Source organism: Pelophylax lessonae, assembly GCF_965119305.1.
Source record: "Pelophylax lessonae genome assembly, chromosome: 2".
NCBI classification, from domain to species: domain Eukaryota; kingdom Metazoa; phylum Chordata; class Amphibia; order Anura; family Ranidae; genus Pelophylax; species Pelophylax lessonae.
In genome coordinates, this window is record NC_138769.1 from 644849808 (window position 1) to 644872376 (window position 22569).

General features: G+C 45.8%; 1 protein-coding gene across 1 annotated transcript in view; it reads right to left on the bottom strand.

The window, feature by feature from the left end:
• Positions 1-220: 220 nt before the first annotated feature.
• Positions 221-22569, bottom strand: part of LOC309546485 (coiled-coil domain-containing protein 169-like) — an 88477-nt gene continuing 66128 nt past the window's right edge. The window contains exons 7-8 of the mRNA XM_082246220.1: positions 18449-18525; positions 221-341 (exon numbers count right to left, since the gene is read on the bottom strand). Coding sequence (XP_082102346.1) covers positions 239-341; positions 18449-18525 — 180 coding nt within the window. The 3' untranslated portion in view covers positions 221-238. The remainder of the gene's footprint in view (positions 342-18448; positions 18526-22569) is intronic.

Sequence of the window (22569 nt, forward strand, 5' to 3'; positions counted from 1 at the left end):
ACCTTTGTGAGTACTTTTTCTTTTACAGGATGGGCCTTTAGCAACAGTTGTCGGTACAAGGGTTCTTGGGCAGGTCGGACAACATGCCCTGGATTCGGAAATAACAGCAAATTTGCTATGTCTATTTAGCGTTTCATAAATTCTGAACTTTCTTCTTGGATAGAAATAAACAATGGGCCTCTTGGTTAAGGTATATGAAGAAAGAGCTGTTCTTATTGCCTCCAACAACCCCTTAGCTTCACCGTTCTAGGTTTGTTTTGGACGATACTTTTGCAGTCTTTTTTATTGGCTTTTTCTTTTTTTCTGACATTCTTTGATTCACAGATGCATTATACATAACTCTAAGAAAAAAAAAAAAAAGAAATAGAACATTACTGTGCATAGGATAAAAACAAATATACATATCATATAGTTTGTCGAAGAAAGCTTTATGTAACTGTAGCCATTTTTAAAATGACAACTGCGTTCCACAGAAACATTATAAGATGAGATCAGAAAATTATAGGTTTTAGACAAACATTTTGCTATTGTAATAGAAAAAACACACACAGACAACAGCTGGTTGAAAATGATTCTACAATTTGCTTCACATGTAGTACATGTGGGATATTTTTGTGCTAGTCCGAAAAAAATTCTTACTGGTATTAAGGCCTAAGCATATATAAAAATAAATAAATAATAAAGCACAAGGGACATGACTTACCTTCAATGTGATGTGTCCCTTGTGCTGCTATGTTCTGGTTCAGCAGAAATATTTCTCTTAGGGGAGCAGTGACAGGTTCTTATCAAGAAAGCCTGACTACACCTACCCTTTCCACCCACCTGCTCCATTCATAGAAGCCGTTACTACAGCAACACAATCTATGAACAGAGGATAGGCGGATGTGTGAAAGGTCCGCCACCTCCATTCATGGATCCCATTTGTCTATAAAAGCTCTAGTATGGCCTGTATGAATGGAGGAGCTGGGCAGGCATAGTTGGGAACTCTTGATGAGAGCCTTTCACAGCCCCTTAGTTCTATTAACCCTCACTGCACAGAAAGATTATAGCAGCAGTGGGCGTACACAGTAGCACAAGGGACTAGGGTTGAGCGAACACCTAGATGTCCGTGTTCGACGGGTTCGGCCGAACTTTAAAAAAAAGTCCGGGTCCGTGTCCCGGACTTTTACCGAACTTTTCCCGGACACCGAACCCCATTGAAGTCAATGGGGACCCGAACTTTAAGGCACTAAAATGGCTCTAAAACACCAAAGGAAAGGGCTAGAGTGCTGCAAATGGCAGCAAAACGTAATTAAGAGCATGGCAAGTGCTCTGCAAACAAATGTGGATAGGGAAATAACTTAAAACAACAAAAAAAAACAGAAAAATAAAACAATGTTCTTCTTCATCTCTGAAGGACGAGGCCCATATGGAGTAGGAGGGAGGTTGAGGTGGTGGTGGATGTGGCGGTGACATAGGCGTGCGCACAGGGTGTGCTGGGTGTGCCTGGGCACACCCTAATCACCTAGGGCACATAGCATTGCCAGTGAGGAGATGGGAAAGATCTCCCTGGGACCTGCTCTGCTCTATTTCTCCTTGCCTACAGGTACATGGCCCCGATACATTACTCTCCCTGCTGGCAAACACATGCATGTGTATTTCAACTTTGGGGTGCACACCTTAATGCAATAGGCTGCGCACACCTATGGGCGGTGTAGGTGGAAGCGGCGGTGGAGGAGGACCAGGGCCGGATTAACAGCATCATGGGCTTGGTGCTGAGGATTTTGAAGGGCCTTAGGGCCGTGCCTTGCCATGCACCCAGAGGAGGAAGGGTGCAGCCATGCATGCCTAATTCAACATGGGATGCTGTCTCTGAAGCCCATAAACACATCCATGCATCGCCAACTGTCCCTCCTTGTCCGGCCTTCACGCTGTGTGGGGAGGTTCTGAGGGTGCTGCCTGGGGAAGCGAGCATAGAAGCCAGACTTCTGTGTTTACAAGTGACAGAAGAGCGGTAACAGTGAATATGGCCAACCCGGGGCCTATATAAAAGGTAGGGGCCTGGAGCTGCAGCTCCAATAGCCCCTACATTAATCTGGCCCTGAGGAGGAGGACGAGGTAGCCAACACTGCTTCTTTTCACAAATTTTAAATGAGGGTACACCCCAAAAGAGTGAGAAAGAGCAAAAATGGAACAATGGGTGGGTAAGGTCGGTATCCATTGCTATTCTGCACAAGGTACGGAAAAGTCCCGTGGGATCCATGCCTGGTTCATTTTAATGAACGTGAGCTTGTCCACATTGTCTCTGGACAGGCGGCTGCGCTTGTCTGTTATAACGCCCCCAGCCGTGCTAAATACCCGTTCAGATAATACACTGGCTGCAGGGCACGCCAGCACCTCCAAGGCGTAAAGGGCAAGCTCAGGCCATGTGCCCAATTTGGAGACCCAGAAGTTGAAGGGGGCAGACCCGTCATTCACTACATGTAGGCGTGTGCACACATACTGCTCCACCATGTTGGTAAAATGCTGCCTCCTGCTAAGACGTTCCATCTGAGCTGCTGGTGCTGCTGTTTGTTGTGGCGTGCTGACAAAGCTTTTCCACATTTCGGCCATGCTAACCCTGCCTTCTGAGGTGCTGGCGGTGCCCTGGTTGCGTTGGCGACCTCCTCCTCCTCCTCCTCTGCCTTGTGCTTCCACTGTGGCCCCGCTGTCAGATGGGAATGCCAGCAGCATGGCGTCTACCAGCGTGCGCTTGTACTCGCGCATCTTGCGATCGCGCTCCAGTGAGTGAATTAAGGACGGTACGTTGTCCTTGTAACGGGGATCCAGCAGCGTGGCCACCCAGTAATCAGCACAAGTTAGAATGTGGGCAACTCGGCGGTCGTTGTGGAGACACTGCAGCATGTAATCGCTCATGTGTGCCAGGCTGCCCAGAGGCAACGAAAGGCTGTCCTCTGTGGGAGGTGTATGGTCCGTGTCCTCTGTATCCCCCCAGCCACGCACCAGTGATGGCCATGAGCTGGCCTGGGTGCCACCCTGCTGTGAACATGGTTCCATCTCCTCCTCCAGCTCCTCCTCCTCCTCATCCTCCTCATCCTCCAGAACTGTGCCCCTGCTGGACAATTGCGTCCCTGGCGTTTGCGTGTGCAGGAACCCACCCTCGGAGCCCCTTGCGAATGACTGCCCTGAAAGCCTTGGAAATGTTACCTCTTCATCCTCCTCCTCCTCCTCATCCTGTGCCACATCCTCTTCCATCATCGCCCGAATTGTTTTTTCAAGGAGGCATAGAAGTGGGATAGTTAAGCTGAGAACGGCGTCATTGCCACTGGCCATGTTGGTGGAGTACTCAAAACAGCGCAACAAGGCACACAGGTCTCGCATGGAGGCCCAGTTATTGGTGGTGAAGTGGTGCTGTTCCGCAGAGCGACTCACGCGTGCGTGCTGCAGCTGAAACTCCACTATGGCCTGCTGCTGCTCGCACAGTCTTTCCAGCATGTGCAAGGTGGAGTTCCACCTTGTGGGCACGTCACATATGAGGCGGTGAGCGGGAAGGCCGAAGTTACGCTGCAGCGCTGCCAGGCGAGCAGCAGCAGGGTGAGAACGCCGAAAGTGCGCACAAACGGCCCGCACTTTCTGCAGCAGCTCTGACATATCGGGGTAGTTTTTAAGGAACCTCTGCACCACCAAATTCAGCACATGCGCCAGGCAAGGGATGTGCGTCAAACCGGCTAGGCCCAGAGCTGCTATGAGATTTCGCCCGTTATCGCACACCACCAGGCCGGGCTTGAGGCTCGCTGGCAGCAACCACTCATTTGTCTGCTGTTCCATGCTCCTCCACAACTCCTGCGCGGTGTGTGGTTTGTCCCCCAAACAGGCAAGTTGTAAAACTGCCTGCTGTCGTTTACCCCTGGCCGTGCTGAAGTTGGTGGTGAAGGTGTTACGCTGTCCGGATGAGGAGGCGGTAGAGGATGAGGAAGCGGAGTAGGAGGAGTTAGGAACAGGAGGCAAACTGAAGCGCCCTGCAATCCTCGGTGGTGGAAGGACATGCGCCAAATTGCTATCCGCCTCAGGCCCATCCGCCACTGCATTTACCCAGTGTGCCGTTAGGGAGATATAACGCCCCTGACCGTGCTTACTGGTCCACGTATCCGTAGTTAGGTGGACCTTGGCACAGATGGCGTTGCGCAGTGCACACCTGATTTTTTCCCCCACTTGGTTGTGCAGGGAAGGGATGGCTTGCCTGGAAAAGTAGTGGCGGCTGGGCACGACGTACTGTGGGACAGCCACCGACATAAGGTTTTTAAAACTGTGCGTCTCCACCAGACGGAATGACAGCATTTCAAAGGCCAATAATTTTGAAATGCTGGCATTCAGGGCCAGGGATCGCGGGTGGGTAGGGGGGTACTTCCTCTTCCTCTCAAGTGTTTGGGAGATGGAAAGCTGAACGCTTCCACGGGACATTGTGGAGATGGTTGTTGGTGACCCAGGTGGTGGTGTTGCTGACAGATCGTCTGTTTGCGGGGTGGCAGGTGCCGGTATCACTACAGATGTGGCTGGAGCGGCCGAGACTGCAGCAGAAGAGGAAGCAGGATGAGCCAGAGACGTTTCTTGGTTTTGAAGGTGTGTACTCCACTGCAGCTCGTGCTTTGCACTTAGATGCCTGATCATGCAGGTTGTGCTCAGGTTGAGAAGGTTCATGCCTCGCTTCAAGCTCTGATTGCACAGGGTGCAAACCACTCGTGTCCTGTCATCAGCACATTTTCTAAAGAACTTCCACGCTAGAGAACTCCTTTGAGCTGACTTTGGTGCGCTCGTTCCCTTGCTGCGTTGGGCAGTAGCGGGCGTAGTGTCTAGGGCACGGCCGCTCCGCTTCTGCACCCTGCTCCCTCTTCTGCTGTGCTGGTGGCTCTGTGCGACCACCGCCTCTTCCTCCAAACTACTCAGTTCACCTGCATGACGTTCATTCCATGTGGGGTCGAGGACCTCATCGTCCTCCACATCATCTTCCACCCAGTCTTCACCCCTGCCCTCCTTGTCGGTCTCCACAATGCTGAACGCCGCAGCAGTTGGCACCTGCGTTTCGTCATCATCGGAGACGTGCTGCGATGATCCTTGCATGTACTCATCTTGAGGAATAAGTGGTTGGGCATCGCTGCACTCAATCTCTTCCACTTCTGGGGCAGGGCTAGGTGGATGGCCCTGGGAAACCCTGCTGACAGAGTCCTCAAAAAGAATAAGAGACTGCTGTATGGCTTGGGGCTCAGACTGCTGGCCTGATTTGCAAGGGGGTGAGGTGAAAGACGGTTGGACATTGGCTGCAGGTGCCAACTCTGACCTTTCTGCAGTAGACTGGGTGGGAGACAATGTGAAGGAACTGGAGGCACTGTCAGCAGCAAACCAATCTACTATCGCCTCAACTTGTTCTGGCCTCATCACTTCTAGGGGCGTTTGATGCCCTACCAAATACTGATGCAGGTTCTGTCGCCTACTCACACTTGAGGAAGGTGTTTCACTTGTGCGTGTAGCTGGCACAGATCGACCATGTCCTCTCCTTGCAACAGGAGCTCTACCAGCAGCACCACGACCCAGGCCACGGCCCTTATTTGACGGTCTCCTCATATTTCTGTAATTTAAGATCTTGCCCTAGAAAGGTTTTTATTGAATAGCGGAATAGAAAATATGATCCAAAAAAAGTGTATGTATATCACACGTACACAACCACACTAGGCCCCAATTACTATTGTTTGTACCCCTAAAAGGCTAGATGAGGAGTAGGGGGAGTATGGAACAGGCAGCACCCTCAAACCTTCAGAAGTATGAGATGAACCCCAACAACTTGGAAAGGTGGATCTCTCTCACACGTACCGACACAGACTATCCCGCAATTCAATTGATCCTCAAAGGTTTTTATTGAATAGCGGAATAGGAAATATGATCAAAAAAAGTGTATGTATCTCGCACGTACACAACCACACTAGGCCCCAATTACTATTGTTTGTACCCCTAAAAGGCTAGATGAGGAGTAGGGGGGGTATGGAACAGGCAGCACCCTCAAACCTTCAGAAGTATGAGATGAACCCCAACAACTTGGAAAGGTGGATCTCTCTCACACGTACCGACACAGACTATCCCGCAATTCAATTGATCCCCAAAGGTTTTTATTGAATAGCGGAATAGGAAATATGATCAAAAAAAGTGTATGTATCTCACACGTACAGAAACACACTAGGCCCCAATTACTATTGTTTGTACACCTAAAAGGATGGATGAGGAGGAGGAGGAGTATGGAACAGGCAGCACCCTCAAAGCTTCAGAAGTATGAGATGAACCCCAAAAACTTGGAAAGGTGGATCTCACACGTACCGACACAGACTATCCCGCAATTTAATTGATCCCCAAAGGTTTTTATTGAATAGCGGAATAGGAAATATGATCAAAAAAAGTGTATGTATCTCGCACGTACAGAAACACACTAGGCCCCAATTACTATTGTTTGTACACCTAAAAGGATGGATGAGGAGGAGGAGGAGTATGGAACAGGCAGCACCCTCAAAGCTTCAGAAGTATGAGATGAACCCCAAAAACTTGGAAAGGTGGATCTCACACGTACCGACACAGACTATTCCGCAATTTAATTGATCCCCAAAGGTTTTTATTGAATAGCGGAATAGGAAATATGATCAAAAAATGTGTATGTATCTCACACGTACAGAAGCACACTAGGCCCCAATTACTATTGTTTGTACACCTAAAAGGATGGATGAGGAGGAGGAGGAGTATGGAACAGGCAGCACCCTCAAAGCTTCAGAAGTATGAGATGAACCCCAAAAACTTGGAAAGGTGGATCTCACACGTACCGACACAGACTATTCCGCAATTTAATTGATCCCCAAAGGTTTTTATTGAATAGCGGAATAGGAAATATGATCAAAAAATGTGTATGTATCTCACACGTACAGAAGCACACTAGGCCCCAATTACTATTGTTTGTACACCTAAAAGGATGGATGAGGAGGAGGAGGAGTATGGAACAGGCAGCACCCTCAAAGCTTCAGAAGTATGAGATGAACCCCAAAAACTTGGAAAGGTGGATCTCACACGTACCGACACAGACTATCCCGCAATTTAATTGATCCCCAAAGGTTTTTATTGAATAGCGGAATAGGAAATATGATCAAAAAAAGTGTATGTATCTCGCACGTACACAACCACACTAGGCCCCAATTACTATTGTTTGTACCCCTAAAAGGCTAGATGAGGAGTAGGGGGGGTATGGAACAGGCAGCACCCTCAAACCTTCAGAAGTATGAGATGAACCCCAACAACTTGGAAAGGTGGATCTCTCTCACACGTACCGACACAGACTATCCCGCAATTCAATTGATCCTCAAAGGTTTTTATTGAATAGCGGAATAGGAAATATGATCAAAAAAAGTGTATGTATCTCGCACGTACACAACCACACTAGGCCCCAATTACTATTGTTTGTACCCCTAAAAGGCTAGATGAGGAGTAGGGGGGGTATGGAACAGGCAGCACCCTCAAACCTTCAGAAGTATGAGATGAACCCCAACAACTTGGAAAGGTGGATCTCTCTCACACGTACCAACACAGACTATCCCCCAATTTAACTGATCCCCAAAGGTTTTTGATTAAATAGCGGAATAGAAAATATGATCCCAAAAAAGTGTATGTATATCACACGTACACAACCACACTAGGCCCCAATTACTATTGTTTGTACCCCTAAAAGGCTAGGAGTAGGGGGGAGTATGGAACAGGCAGCACCCTCAAACCTTCAGAAGTATGAGATGAACCCCAACAACTTGGAAAGGTGGATCTCTCTCACACGTACCAACACAGACTATCCCCCAATTTAACTGATCCCCAGAGGTTTTTGATTAAATAGCGGAATAGAAAATATGATCCCAAAAAAGTGTATGTATATCACACGTACACAACCACACTAGGCCCCAATTACTATTGTTTGTACCCCTAAAAGGCTAGGAGTAGGGGGAGTATGGAACAGGCAGCACCCTCAAACCTTCAGAAGTATGAGATGAACCCCAACAACTTGGAAAGGTGGATCTCTCTCACACGTACCAACACAGACTATCCCCCAATTTAACTGATCCCCAAAGGTTTTTGATTAAATAGCGGAATAGAAAATATGATCCCAAAAAAGTGTATGTATATCACACGTACACAACCACACTAGGCCCCAATTACTATTGTTTGTACCCCTAAAAGGCTAGGAGTAGGGGGAGTATGGAACAGGCAGCACCCTCAAACCTTCAGAAGTATGAGATGAACCCCAACAACTTGGAAAGGTGGATCTCTCTCACACGTACCAACACAGACTATCCCCCAATTTAACTGATCCCCAGAGGTTTTTGATTAAATAGCGGAATAGAAAATATGATCCCAAAAAAGTGTATGTATATCACACGTACACAACCACACTAGGCCCCAATTACTATTGTTTGTACCCCTAAAAGGCTAGGAGTAGGGGGAGTATGGAACAGGCAGCACCCTCAAACCTTCAGAAGTATGAGATGAACCCCAACAACTTGGAAAGGTGGATCTCTCTCACACGTACCAACACAGACTATCCCCCAATTTAACTGATCCCCAAAGGTTTTTGATTAAATAGCGGAATAGAAAATATGATCCCAAAAAAGTGTATGTATATCACACGTACACAACCACACTAGGCCCCAATTACTATTGTTTGTACCCCTAAAAGGCTAGGAGTAGGGGGAGTATGGAACAGGCAGCACCCTCAAACCTTCAGAAGTATGAGATGAACCCCAACAACTTGGAAAGGTGGATCTCTCTCACACGTACCAACACATACTATCCCCCAATTTAACTGATCCCCAGAGGTTTTTGATTAAATAGCGGAATAGAAAATATGATCCCAAAAAAGTGTATGTATATCACACGTACACAACCACACTAGGCCCCAATTACTATTGTTTGTACCCCTAAAAGGCTAGGAGTAGGGGGAGTATGGAACAGGCAGCACCCTCAAACCTTCAGAAGTATGAGATGAACCCCAACAACTTGGAAAGGTGGATCTCTCTCACACGTACCAACACAGACTATCCCCCAATTTAACTGATCCCCAGAGGTTTTTGATTAAATAGCGGAATAGAAAATATGATCCCAAAAAAGTGTATGTATATCACACGTACACAACCACACTAGGCCCCAATTACTATTGTTTGTACCCCTAAAAGGCTAGGAGTAGGGGGGAGTATGGAACAGGCAGCACCCTCAAACCTTCAGAAGTATGAGATGAACCCCAACAACTTGGAAAGGTGGATCTCTCTCACACGTACCAACACAGACTATCCCCCAATTTAACTGATCCCCAAAGGTTTTTGATTAAATAGCGGAATAGAAAATATGATCCCAAAAAAGTGTATGTATATCACACGTACACAACCACACTAGGCCCCAATTACTATTGTTTGTACCCCTAAAAGGCTAGATGAGGAGTAGGGGGAGTATGGAACAGGCAGCACCCTCAAACCTTCAGTATGAGATTGTGTTCACTGTACCCCACAAAGATTGAGTTCACTGCACCCCACAATGATTGTGTTCACTGCACCCCACAAAGATTGTGTTCACTGCACCTCACAAAGATTGTGTTCACTGTACCCCCCAAAGATTTTGTTCACTGCACCCCACAAAGATTCTGTTCACTGTACCCCACAAAGATTGTGTTCACTGCACCCCAAAAAGATTGTGTTCACTGCACCCCAAAAAGGATGTTGTTCACTGCACCCCAAAAAGGATGTTGTTCACTCCACCCCAAAAAGATTGTGTTCACTGCACCCCACAAAGATTGTGTTCACTGCACCCCAAAAAGATTGTGTTCACTGCACCCCAAAAATGATTTTGTTCACTGCACCCCAAAAAGGATTTTGTTCACTGCACCCCAAAAAGGATGTTGTTCACTCCACCCCAAAAAGATTGTGTTCACTGCACCCCAAAAAGATTGTGTTCACTGCACCCCACAAAGGATTTTGTTCACTGCACCCCAAAAAGATTGTGTTCACTGCACCCCAAAAAGGATGTTGTTCACTGCACCCCAAAAAGGATTTTGTTCACTGCACCCCAAAAAGATTGTGTTCACTGCACCCCACAAAGGATTTTGTTCACTGCACCCCACAAAGATTGTGTTCACTGCACACCAAAAAGGATTGTGTTCACTGCACCCCAAAAAGATTTTGTTCACTGCACCCCAAAAAGATTGTGTTCACTGCAGCCCAAAAAGATTGTGTTCACTGCAGCCCAAAAAGATTGTGTTCACTGCAGCCCAAAAAGATTGTGTTCACTGCAGCCCAAAAAGATTGTGTTCACTGCAGCTCACACACAGAAAAATGGATGTGGATCACTGACACCTGCCTATCTCCAATCCCACACCACACAGCAATATCGATTGTAGTTTGTAGAACACAGTTTCCCTAAAATTCAGCAGACTCTGTCCCTAACAGGATTGAGAAGAGATCGTAGATCAGGATTGAGTGCAGATTCACCCCACCCCCCACACAGCAATATCGATTGTAGTTTGTAGAACACAGTTTCCCTAAAATTCAGCAGACTCTGTCCCTAACAGGATTGAGAAGAGATCGTAGATCAGGATTGAGTGCAGATTCACCCCACCCCCCACACAGCAATATCGATTGTAGTTTGTAGAACACAGTTTCCCTAAAATTCAGCAGACTCTGTCCCTAACAGGATTGAGAAGAGATCGTAGATCAGGATTGAGTGCAGATTCACCCCACCCCCCACACAGCAATATCGATTGTAGTTTGTAGAAGACACTGACCCTATATAATTCAGCAGACTCTATCCCTAAAATGCCTACAACTCGCCCTGCCTAAACACTCCGACCTGTCCCTCAATTCTATCCGGACACAAATGGTTTTTTCCTGCCTATCTTTCCCTAATCAGCAGCCAGCACGTTGATGTGTGCTCTCTGTCCCTGAATCTAAGCAGCATAATGACGCCGCTGCGGCTGCCTCGAACTTATAAAGACTTGGTCACATGCTTCAGACGGCCAATCACAGCTACTGAGACATTTGCAGGCATGGCTGGGATGGCTTAAGGCACACCAGTTAAACGATTGTTGATTGGCTGTTGAAAGCCCGCCATGAAAAGAGCGCCAAAGCATGCAAAACCCGGAAATAAAACGACCGAACACGGATTTTTACCCGAACATACAGTAAAGTGTCCGTGTACAAAAAATCCAATTATTCGGTACGAACACGAATAATACAGTCCGTGTTCGCTCAACACTACAAGGGACACATCGCACTGAAGGTAAGTAATACCATAGCTCCCAACTGTTCCTGATTTCAAGGGACTGTCCCTGATTTGGAACAATGTCGCTCTGTCCCCTTTTCCTCCTTATTTGTCCCTCAATTTGGTCTGATCTATATAGTTGTATATAAAATCCACTTTTTATCTTTCAGAAAATGTTTCCCAGTACTAAAACTTTCATCCTATTTCTAAATTGTTGCATTTGTAAATTTCAAAAGCCAGCATAAAGGAATAGTAGTGGTCATAGCAGGGGGTGTGCCCTATGCCTACAAACGTTTGCTAATATATGTTCCATCTCAAAAAGGTGGGAGCTATGAGAAAAACACTTTTTTTCTTTTTTAAGTAAACCTTTATTTTAAAGTTGAACTCTAGGCAGATATGAAATATATAAATCATTGAAGCTCTGTCATCAATAATTATTAATAATAAAACAATATTTGTATTTTTTAAATGCAAGTAGTGAAAAGTTTACAAGACGAGGGGAATTCAATAAGGCTGCTTGCTAATGCGTTCATGAAGCACCTGTGGCACTTTTGGCTCTGAGCGAGTATAGTGTGCGTCCAGGTGTCCTGCTATCACACTGCCCCCCTCCTGTGACATTGCCCCCCTCCTGTCACAGTGCCCTCCTCCTGTAGCACTGCACCCCTCCTGTCACACTGCGCCTCTCCTGTCACAAAGCCCCCCTCCTGTCACAGTGCCCCCCTCCTGTCACAGTGCCATTCTCCTATCACTCTGCCTGCCTCCTGTCACTTTACCCCTTTTCTGTCACCCTGCCCCCCACATCTCACACTGCCCCCCTCCTGTCACAATGCCCCTCTCCTGTAAACCTGCCCCCCTCCTGTCACACTGCCCCCTTCCTGTCACACTGCCCCCAACCTCCTACACTACCCCCCCTCCTGTCACAGTCCCCCCCCCCCTCCTGTCACACTGCCCAGATACTCCTCTCCTTTCACAATGCGCTCCTGCCCCAATGGCAGATGTGGCAGGGGGATTGGATGGGGCTGGCAAGATGTACCTTTACCTATGTAGACAAAAAACTTGCACCGGCACTGGGTATACGTTACAGTATGCAAGTGTGTGCCTCCAGCTTATATAGTGGAAGCTTAACTGGATTTTCTTTATGACATACTACAAATTGGTATTTATCAACCAGAGGTCAAAGTCAAAATGAACAGGCTGCATGTAATTCTACAGTAGCTCCCTGAAAATATTAGTTTGTATCCCTCTTATCAACAGACTGCAGAGTTTTGTTGTAAGCTTTCCATTCTCCTGTGCCACTATGGGGGAGATTTCCTAAAATTGGACAGTGCAAAATGTGGTGCAGCTCTGCACAGAAACCAATCAACTTCCAGGTTTTAGCCCAGGTTCACACGGAGGCTGTTTTGAAATTGTGCGAATTCAAGCCATCATTTCAGTCCGACTTCAGGGGCGATTTCACAGACATCTGTGCGGATTCCTGCACAGACGTCTATGGAAATCGCTCCCCGAAGTCGCCAAAAGTAGTACAGAAACTAATTTTAAGAATCAGTGCGGCGCGGAAAGCTCGGCGTCACACCGTTTTGGTCGGTGCAATTGGCTCCAATTTGACATGCGATTTCACATGTCAAATCGCATGTCAATACAGACTAATGTGAGCGTGGGCTTATTTTCAAAGCTTAATTGCACAAGCTGAAGTAAGAAGCTGATTGGCTACCATGCGCAACTCCACCAGATTCTAAATGCTCTAGTTTTAGTAAATCTCCTCCAATGTGTCAGACTGTGACAAGGATAACAGAGTGTGAGCTCAATGAATTACATGTGTAAAGAATTGTGTGCTCCATGTAAATGAGTAAAACACCTATTTCTGGACATAACATGGGAGAGTTACTAAAGCTGGTGCACTCAGAAGCTGATTGGCTACCGTGCACAGCTGCACCAGATTCTAACTACAGCTTGTTCAATTAAGCTTTGACAATAAGACTCGGTTCACATTGGTAGGCTGCGGAATCCTGCAATCCCTGTGCAGGTTCCTGCATCGCACCTGACTCTCAGGCAGTTTACGTTGCCATATGCTGGGGGTGTCAATACAAAGTTAATGACACCCTCAGATCAGTTCGCATATTGCAGTGCGAACTATTAATTCGAACAGGAATCGGATCAAAAAAGGGTCTTGCACGAGTTTGGTCTGGATGCGATGAATATTCAGCCATACAATCTGTATAGCTGAATTTGCATCTCACAGACATCGCAAGTGATTTGCACAGCAACGCAGCACGAATCACATGCGATGTCTGGCATCACTAGAGTGTGAACCGGCTCTAAAACAGGGAAGCCGTTTGGTTTCTATGCAGAGCTGCACCCAATTTTGAACTTCGCATTCTTAGTAAATCAACCCCAATGTTTACATGTAGCAATTTTAAGAGTTAGGATTTTTTTTTCTACATATCTCTTTCAAATAGACAGGAAGTTATAGTTTCCCTTTAATAAAGTGGAACAAATCATCAAACAGATTTTCACCACAGCTTATCATGAATATTATCAGCCACTAAAAATAAAATATACTGAGTGACTTTTGTAAACCTGTTAATGGTTCCTAAGCATGCTTCCCTTTCCTTGTCCATCTCGGCTCTCTTCTATGGTCCCCTGTTCCGTTAATCCTCGCAATCATTTCTGAGCTGACATTCTGCACAGGGGCTTTACTTTTTAAAAGTAGATTAAACTACAACAGACCTGCAATAAAACTGGCTTTTAATAGACCATTTAAACTCCTTAGCTGTACTATATCCCTGTTCACATGAAAAAAAAGGTTTTATTGAAATCTCTTCATGCAGAAAAGAATAACGTCCACCTGAGAACTTTATACATTATGGCATCTGGATCCTGTGTTTGAGAACCCATCTAAATCAGAACTATAGAAAATCAGTCTGTACTTTGGCATAATTTAGAAAAAATATACATATATCTGCAGCACCGATATTTTACTTTGTGGCATTACGGTTAATTTTGGCTTCTGGCTTGGGTATCCTGATAGTATGAGGATGCCATGACTCCCATCAATTAGAGCGCTCTAACTTATTTTCTAAATTATTAATATTTGGTGGTTCCCAGAGGACCTCAATAATCAGGAAGGTATAAAACTCTCCAAAAGACTAAAAGCTCCAGTATTATGTAATGAATACTGGTATCCTCATTCCCAGTTTGGACCTACTTTATCAATACTCTGACCATGTGTTGGCAAACACAACATTCAAAGCTTACAGCCACATGGATATTGTGCAACCTTTAAGTGCAACCATGGACAAAAAAACAAATTATATAAAACGATGCAACCCATCACTAGAATCAACACAGCAGGTAACAGTTTCTTTTTTTTTTTTTACCTGTTAATCCTGCCATAAGAAGCAATATTTTTCCACTTTCTTTAATAGAATGACAATGATATTCATTCTGCTGGGAAATCACTGCAGTGTTGTCACCTTGTGGTCGGGGAAGTTTTATATATACAAAAAGTCCCAAATACAACTTCTCCTGCGATTGGGAGTGGACTCGGGAAGGATGTGCTACATCTTCATCTTAGTTATATGAGGATAAGCCTCCTCTTGCTACCCTCTAAAGCAGGGGTGGGGAACCTATGGTTCGGGGGCCGTATGCGGCCCCCGAAGTAATCTGGTCCGGCCCCCCATGCAGCTGAGTCTGTGTCTCTCAGCTGATCTATCAGAATGGAGCCGATGCTTCCTGTATAGTTCCTGCTCAGTTATGACAGTCTGAGTGAGTCACAGGCGGAGTGATATTAAATGCACTCCGCCTGTGACCAATACAGGAAACATCACCTCTTCCTCCAGCGTGGCGCTGCTACACTTCTCCTAGCCAGCATTTCCCGCCAGCAGCATACACAGCAGTACCAGCCAGAGCCAGCAGTACCAGCCAGAGTCAGCAGTACTCGCAGCAGTACACACAGCAGTACCAGCCAGAGTCAGCAGTACCTACAACAGTACCAGCCAGCAGTACCTACAACACAGTATGAGCCAGCAGTACCCACAGCAATACCAGCCAGCAGTACATACCAGCAGTACCAGCCTGAGCCAGCAGTACCAGCCTGAGCCAGCAGTACCAGCCAGCAGTACCCACAGCACAGTACCAGCCTGAGCCAGCAGTACCAGCCAGCAGTACCTACAGCAGTATCAGCCTGAACCAGCAGTACCATCCAGCAGTACTCACAGCACAGTACAAGCCAGCAGAACCAGCCTGAGCCAGCAGTACCCACAGCAGTACCAGCCAGCTATACCCACCAGCAGTACCTGCCAGTAGTTCTTTTCAAAACTTACCACCACAAAAAAGTCGTCTGCGCTCCAGACTGACAGATTCAAACCTGGAAAACCTGTTGCGAGTAGCAACATCATCAATACCAGCTAACATCACACACCTCACCAAAGAGAAGCAGTTGCAGCCATCACATTAGGGGTGAGTTAATTAAATGTTTGACCAAATATAACAGGCTAATTTTTAAGGTGATAATTTTGTACGGCCCCCGAATGGTTTTATAAATACCCAAATGGCCCTTGGCAGAAAAAAGGTTCCCCACCCCTGCTCTAAAGACTGGGGAAGTCTGATAGTCTGGAACCACAAGAAAAAGAAAGAAGGGGCGCACCGACCTAGTGCATTATCCTAAAACCATATTTTAATATAGAAAACGGTAAGTATTATACTCACATATATACAATTGAATAAAAGCTCATCACAAGGTACATCATCAAGATTCCTCGCATAGTACGAATGTGACGCTCAGTCCATAGTCCAACAAATAGCAAAACAGGAGGTGAAGATCCAATTGGCTAACACGTTTCAAGGTTCAACCTCTTCCTCAGAGCCAAGAAGACTAATGCTCTCACCCCACTTAAAAAGCAAATGACATAAGGAGTGCCCTGAAGTGGGCATTTCTCCCATGCCCCTTAGGGATGGGGTATACTCTTTCATCTGTCACGTGGTCTCCATTGTTCTATGCTTTATATAAAGATATACAGATAAGCTTACAAACACATGATTATGACAATAATCCCCCAATGGCTTGTAGATTCCCAACTTAGACAGGGCAAGAGAGCCTGCTTGAAGTGTAATACATTGCTTGCAGTAAAGCGGAGGGACACACAGAATGTTTTCATTCTGTCCTCCATTCACGCAGATACGAAAGTCCAAATTGCAACGGTGACTGGTGTTGTTGAGAAGCCCCTCTGTGTCCATGAATATAACCTTAACATGGGATTAATTGCCCATAAGACCAGACGCTGGTACAAGAAAGTCTCTGTATACCTATTCCATATGGCACTGCGGAACGCTTATATGCTATACAAAGCGTCAGGAAGAAGTGTATCCTAAAATTTCAGGAAGAGATCATCACAGACCTGTATCCAGAAGGTGCTGTGGCCCAAATTCACAATCCAGATGCAGTGAGCCGGCTGCATGAGAGGCATTTGCCTGATGTCCTCACTGGTACCCCTACCCAAAGAGCACCCCAAAGAAGATGTGTCTGTAGAAAACGCAGATTTAGGCGGGACACCCACTTTTTTTTCCCTCCTGTCCTGGCCAACCTGGTCTCTGCATCAGGGACTGTTTCTGTCGCTACCACACACTAGTAGAGTATTAGTATAGGGTACAGCACGGCACAGTCTAGGGCACACTTTCACACAGGGTCTCGAAAGTAGGGATGCACTGATCCAATATTAGGATCCGGGCCGATCCGGTTTTGCTGAGTCCCGGCTCAGCCGTCCCTTACTTGCACAGAGCCGCCGATCCACGGGCCGATCCGGAGTCCCAGCTCAGCCGTCAAAGTTTTCAGTCTTTTTTCATTTATATCGCAAAAAATAAAATCCGCAGAGGTGATAAAATACCACCAAAAGAAAGCTCTATTTGTGGGAAAAGAAAAGACATACATTTTGTTTGGGTACAGCACTGCATGACCGCGCAATTACCAGTTAAATTCAGGCAGTGCCAAATTACAAAAAATGGCCTGGTCATTAAGGAGGTAAAACCTTCCGGTCCTTAAGTGGTTAAAATGTTACTAAACCCACAACAGTAAAATCAGTGTGTATATGCAGTAAAGCATGCTATGTTATATTAACCTAAGGGGTTAATCCTCCACATTGTGTAAAAAAGCAGTTTGAGCCTGTCTTCTCTGATTTTCCCTTCTTTTACTGTCCCCAATCCATCTCCTTATAGTACAGAGCCCTAGTAGGCACTCCGCACATGCTCAGTTTGGTGTGTATTGCTAGAGAGTTTTTGTTTTTTGGGTAGGGTGCATGTGATCAGCACAGGGCCAATCAGCATTGTCCAGACAGAATGTCAGGTGTCATGCAGCCTTATAGGACAGTCAGAGGAGAATGAAAACTCCTCCTACAAGCTTTTTACCAGTGCTCAGCCAGACACAGATAGAAGTCACAAGACTGCTATATACTAATGAGAAAAGGTATTTAGCAGTTTATATTTGCTAAATAAATGCATTTCCATGTTCTGTGTACTGTGGAAGACTAGATATAATGAATGCAGGCTCCTGTAAACCATACGAATAAAAACTGAATGTTGTATGAACCCGTTATGTATGAGATGTAAAAAAAACAAAAAAAAAAATCTTTACTCACCTCCATGTTGCAGCATCTGTGTGATGCTGCAGCTATCCCACACCAATAACTGAGCTATAACATGACTGCTGATCGCTCAGTTCTCGGTCTGCTCTGAGCTGTGACTATTAGTCACTACTCTCCACGCCGCTTAGTGGAGCACTGGGCTGGGGAGGGAGCGGGCACGGTTGGCTCTGGCTCCCAGCTGTGTGCTGAAAAGCAGAGCCAGTGCTCAGTCAAGCAGTGGGGTAGATCCTGATCATATTTTTGGGATCAGGCAGTGGGGTGGATCATGACAATATTGTCAGGATCCTTCCAGCGCCTGCTGCGGCTCTGCCCCTTCAGCTGATAGCAGGTTAGAAATAAAGCTTTGGCCATACTTCTCTTTTAACTGCCACTATACTGGCAGGAATAACGGTAGTACAACTATGTAACAGGGGGGACAATATTTTACTGCTTTTATGTCATTCTCATGTTTATAAATGACTCATTCCTTTAATGGTAACTGTGGTTAAAGGAAAAAAAAAAAAGAAAAACTGACTTACTTATTGCCTGGATTTTCCCTGGTGACATGTACTGCATCAGCTGGCTGTTTCTTAACAGCATCCTGCATGACCGAGGTCTGCAATTAAAATGAAATCGGTAAGTTTACTGCAAGCCCCGTAGAGGACAGACACATAGTTCAAATCTTTATGTCACAGTAAATATTCAGAATATTAAACATAAATATTCAGAAACAATCTTTCACCCAGCCTGACTTTTAGCAAGGGTTCTAGAGGAAAGAGAAAAGACATTTTCTGATTTGTTCATGAATTCAGCCTCTGGCTGAGTTAAACCTCTAATGATTTAGGATCAAAGGATGAAATAGGATTTCAGATTTGATGTAAGTGTATTATCTAATGAAGCAGAAGAACGAGTGAGAAGGAAGAAATAATATAAAATCTCATAGTTAATATATGAAAACAATATCACATCAATACCTGGCAGCTGTAAAAGTAGGAGACGCATCAACCTTTTAAATGTCATTCTAGTGATGTAAGTAGAAGCTGATGGCAAGCTTTCTGGTGACTTGCATGCTATCCTGCTGTTTGCTACGCTTTATAAAGACCAAAGACATCTAAAATGTAGAGGTGGTACCCGAAGCTAAAACATTTCCCATGCGCTTGTGTTCATATTTCCTCCTGAGCAATCAGATAGAGAGACAGCCAAAAATCCAGGAGATGCATTGCAAGATACACCCCAGTCAAACGTGAAGATTTGGTATTTAAATTCACACAGTGGGAAGTCTACCTGCTGATTGAATATATTTTTTATCTTGGCGTTCATCTTATGCAAAATGGCTTCCCTGCTATTCAAAGACCTACATTTGTCAGTATCACTGTAATGCTTAATGGCTTGTGTAGCTGTACAGGTGGTATAGACTACATTAATCAGTCACGGCACATGCTCGGCATAACTTTTACCATTCTCAGAAGCTGGTAATAATGCTGACCTTGTTCAACGTCCTTCTAACCTAGCATTGCAGAATATGTATGGGGATAAAAAACAACAAACCAAAATTCCCAGCTCACATACCAGCAAACCTACGACAAACCGAATTGACCCTAACAGCTCACGTTAAAACCAAGGGGTTTAGTTTGCACATATTGCCATTTGTTTAATACAGTATCTCACAAAAGTGAGTACACCCCTCACATTTTTTGTAAATATTTTATTCTATCTTTTCATGTGACAACACTGAAGAAATGATACTTTGCTATAATGTAAAGTAGTGAGTGAACAGCTTGTATAACAGTGTAAATTTGCTGTCCCCTCAAAATAACTTAACGCACAGCAATTAATGTCTAAATCCCTGGAAACAAAAGTGAGTACACCCCTAAGTGAAAATGTCCAAATTGGGCCCAAAGTGTCAATATTGTGTGTGACCACCATTGTTTTCCAGCACTGCCTTAACCCTCTTGGGCACGGAGTTCACCAGCGCTTCACAGGCTGCCACTGGAGTCCTCTTCTACTCCTCTATAACAACATCACGGAGTTGGTGGATGTTAGAGACCTTCTTTTTGAGGATGTGACCCACAGATGCTAAATAGGGTTTAGGTTTGGAGACATGCTTGACCAGTCCATTACCTTTACCGTCAGCTTCTTTAGCAAGACAGTGGTTCTCTTTGAAGGGGGGGTTTTGGGTCGTTATCATGTTGGAATACTGCCCTGCGGTCCAGTCTCCGAAGGGAGGGGATCATGCTCTGCTTCAGTATGTCACATGTTGGCATTCATGGTTCCCTCAATGAAAATGAACTGTAGCTCCCCAGTGCCGGCAGCACTCATGCAGCCCCAGACCATGACACTCACACCACCATGCTTGACTGCAGGCAAGACACACTTGTCTTTGTACTCCTCACCTGGTTGCCACCACACATGCTTGACACCATCTGAACCAAATAAGTTTATCTTGGTCTCATCAGACCACAGGACATGGTTCCAGTAATCCATGTCCTTAGTCTGCTTATCTTCAGGAAACTGTTTGCAGGCTTTCTTGTGCATCATCTTTAGAAGAGGCTTCCTTCTGGGATCATTGCCATGCAGACCAATTAGATGAAGTGTGCGGCGTATGGTCTGAGCACTGACAGGCTGACCCCCCACCACTTCAACCTTCGCAGCAAAGCTGGCAGCACTCATTTGTCTATTTCCCAAAGATAACCTCTGGATATGACGCTGAGCACGTGCACTCAACTTCTTTGGTCGACCATGGCAAAGCCTGTTCTGAGTGGAACCTGTCCTGTATGGTCTTGGCCACTGTGCTGCAGCTCAATTTCAGGGTATTGACAATCTTCTTATAGCCTAGGCCATCTTTATATAGAGCAACAATTCTTTTCTTTCAGCTCCTCAGAGAGTTCTCAGCCATGAGGTGCCATGTTGAACTTCTAGTGACCAGTATGAGAGAGTGAGAGCAGCGATAACACCAAATTGAACACACCTGCTCCCAATTCACACCTGATACCTTGTAACACTAACGAGTCACATGACAGCAGGGAGGGAAAATGGCTAATTTGGGCCCAATTTGGACATTTTCACTTAGCAGTGTACTCACTTTTGTTGCCAGCAGTTTAGACAGTATTGTGTTAAGTTATTTTGAGGGGACAGCAAATTTACACTATTATATAAGCTGTACACTCACTACTTTACATTGTAGCAACGTGTCATTTCACTTTATGTATGGTGACACCTAGATGACCATGAGATTAAATGCTGCAGTTTCATTTAGATTCCCTGCTGAACCTGGCTCAGTAAATGTCTAAGGTCATAACAGTAGTAAGATGTGCCTGCAGCAAAGTGCAACTTTTAATCTTCACAATGATTTCTGTGTTTCTACACAGTTACATGGAATCTAGACCTAAAGGGCTCCGACTGAACCCTACCCAATCATTTAACTGCCAAGGGCCAAACTTGCAGTGGGCAGTACAGATTGTGGCATTTGACAGCTAAAAGTCAGGAGATCACATCCTGTACCAGTAAGGGGTAGGACTACGTCTCGAATTGGAAGTTGAGACCATGGAGTTGATTTACTAAAACTGGAGAGTGCAAAATCTGGTGGCCAATCAGCTTCTAACATCATCTTGTTCAATTAAGCTTTTACAAAAAATAAAACTAGAAGCGGATTGGTTTCTATGCAGAGCTGCACCAGATTTTGCAATCTCTAGTTTTAGTAAATCAGCCTCCGTGTGTTCAGCCTATGTCTAGGGTCCAAGGAGCTCCACAGGGATACAGAGGTCAATTTAAAGGCTAACACAAGGAATTGCAGGCACTATAAAGGTATCTGTGTATCAGCACCATTTTTACTTTAGGTATTGCTTAGCTAGGTTAGGTTCACATTTAAGCTTAACTCTTGTCAGTTTACAAAAAATGTCATGTGGATGTCCCCATTTATGTTCAGTATCTAATGCTTGTTTAGTTTAACTACCTTCCATCCGTGCTATAGCCGAAGTACGGCTGCAGCGCGGACTCACATTTTCGGGAGGCCGTCTTTAAACGGCCTCCCAGACACAGAGCCTGGGGAAAATCTGTGTCGGCCGTGTCCCTTGGACACAGCCGATCACAGATCGTGGTGAATGGCCAATCACAGCGGCCATTCACCACGTGATCGGACCGTCCAATGAGAGATGATCTCGTATGTAAACATATGAAATCATCTCTCAACGCCAGCGCTCCTTCCTCACACAGAGACTGCAGTGTGAGGAAGAGCAGAGCCGATCAGCCACCATCAATGCCCACAGTGCCCGCCATCAGTGCCCCCCATCAGTGCCCACAATCAGTGCCCATAGTGCTGCCAGTCAGTGCCCATCAGTGCCTGCTCATCTAGGCACTGATGAGCACTGACTGGCAGCACTATGTGCTCATCAGTGCCGCCCATCAGTGCTCATCAGTGCCACCCGTCAGTGTCAATCAGTGCCACCCGCCAGTGCCCATCAATGCGGCCCATCAGTGCCGCCCATCAGTGCCGCTTCTCAGTGCCCAGCAGTGCCACCTCTCAGTGCCCAGCAGTGCCACCTCTCAGTGCCCAGCAGTGCCGCCTCTCAGTGCCCAGCAGTGCCGCCTATCGGTGCTGCCTATCAGTGCTCATCAGTGCTGCATATTAGTACCTCCTCATCAGTGCCACCTCATCAGTGCC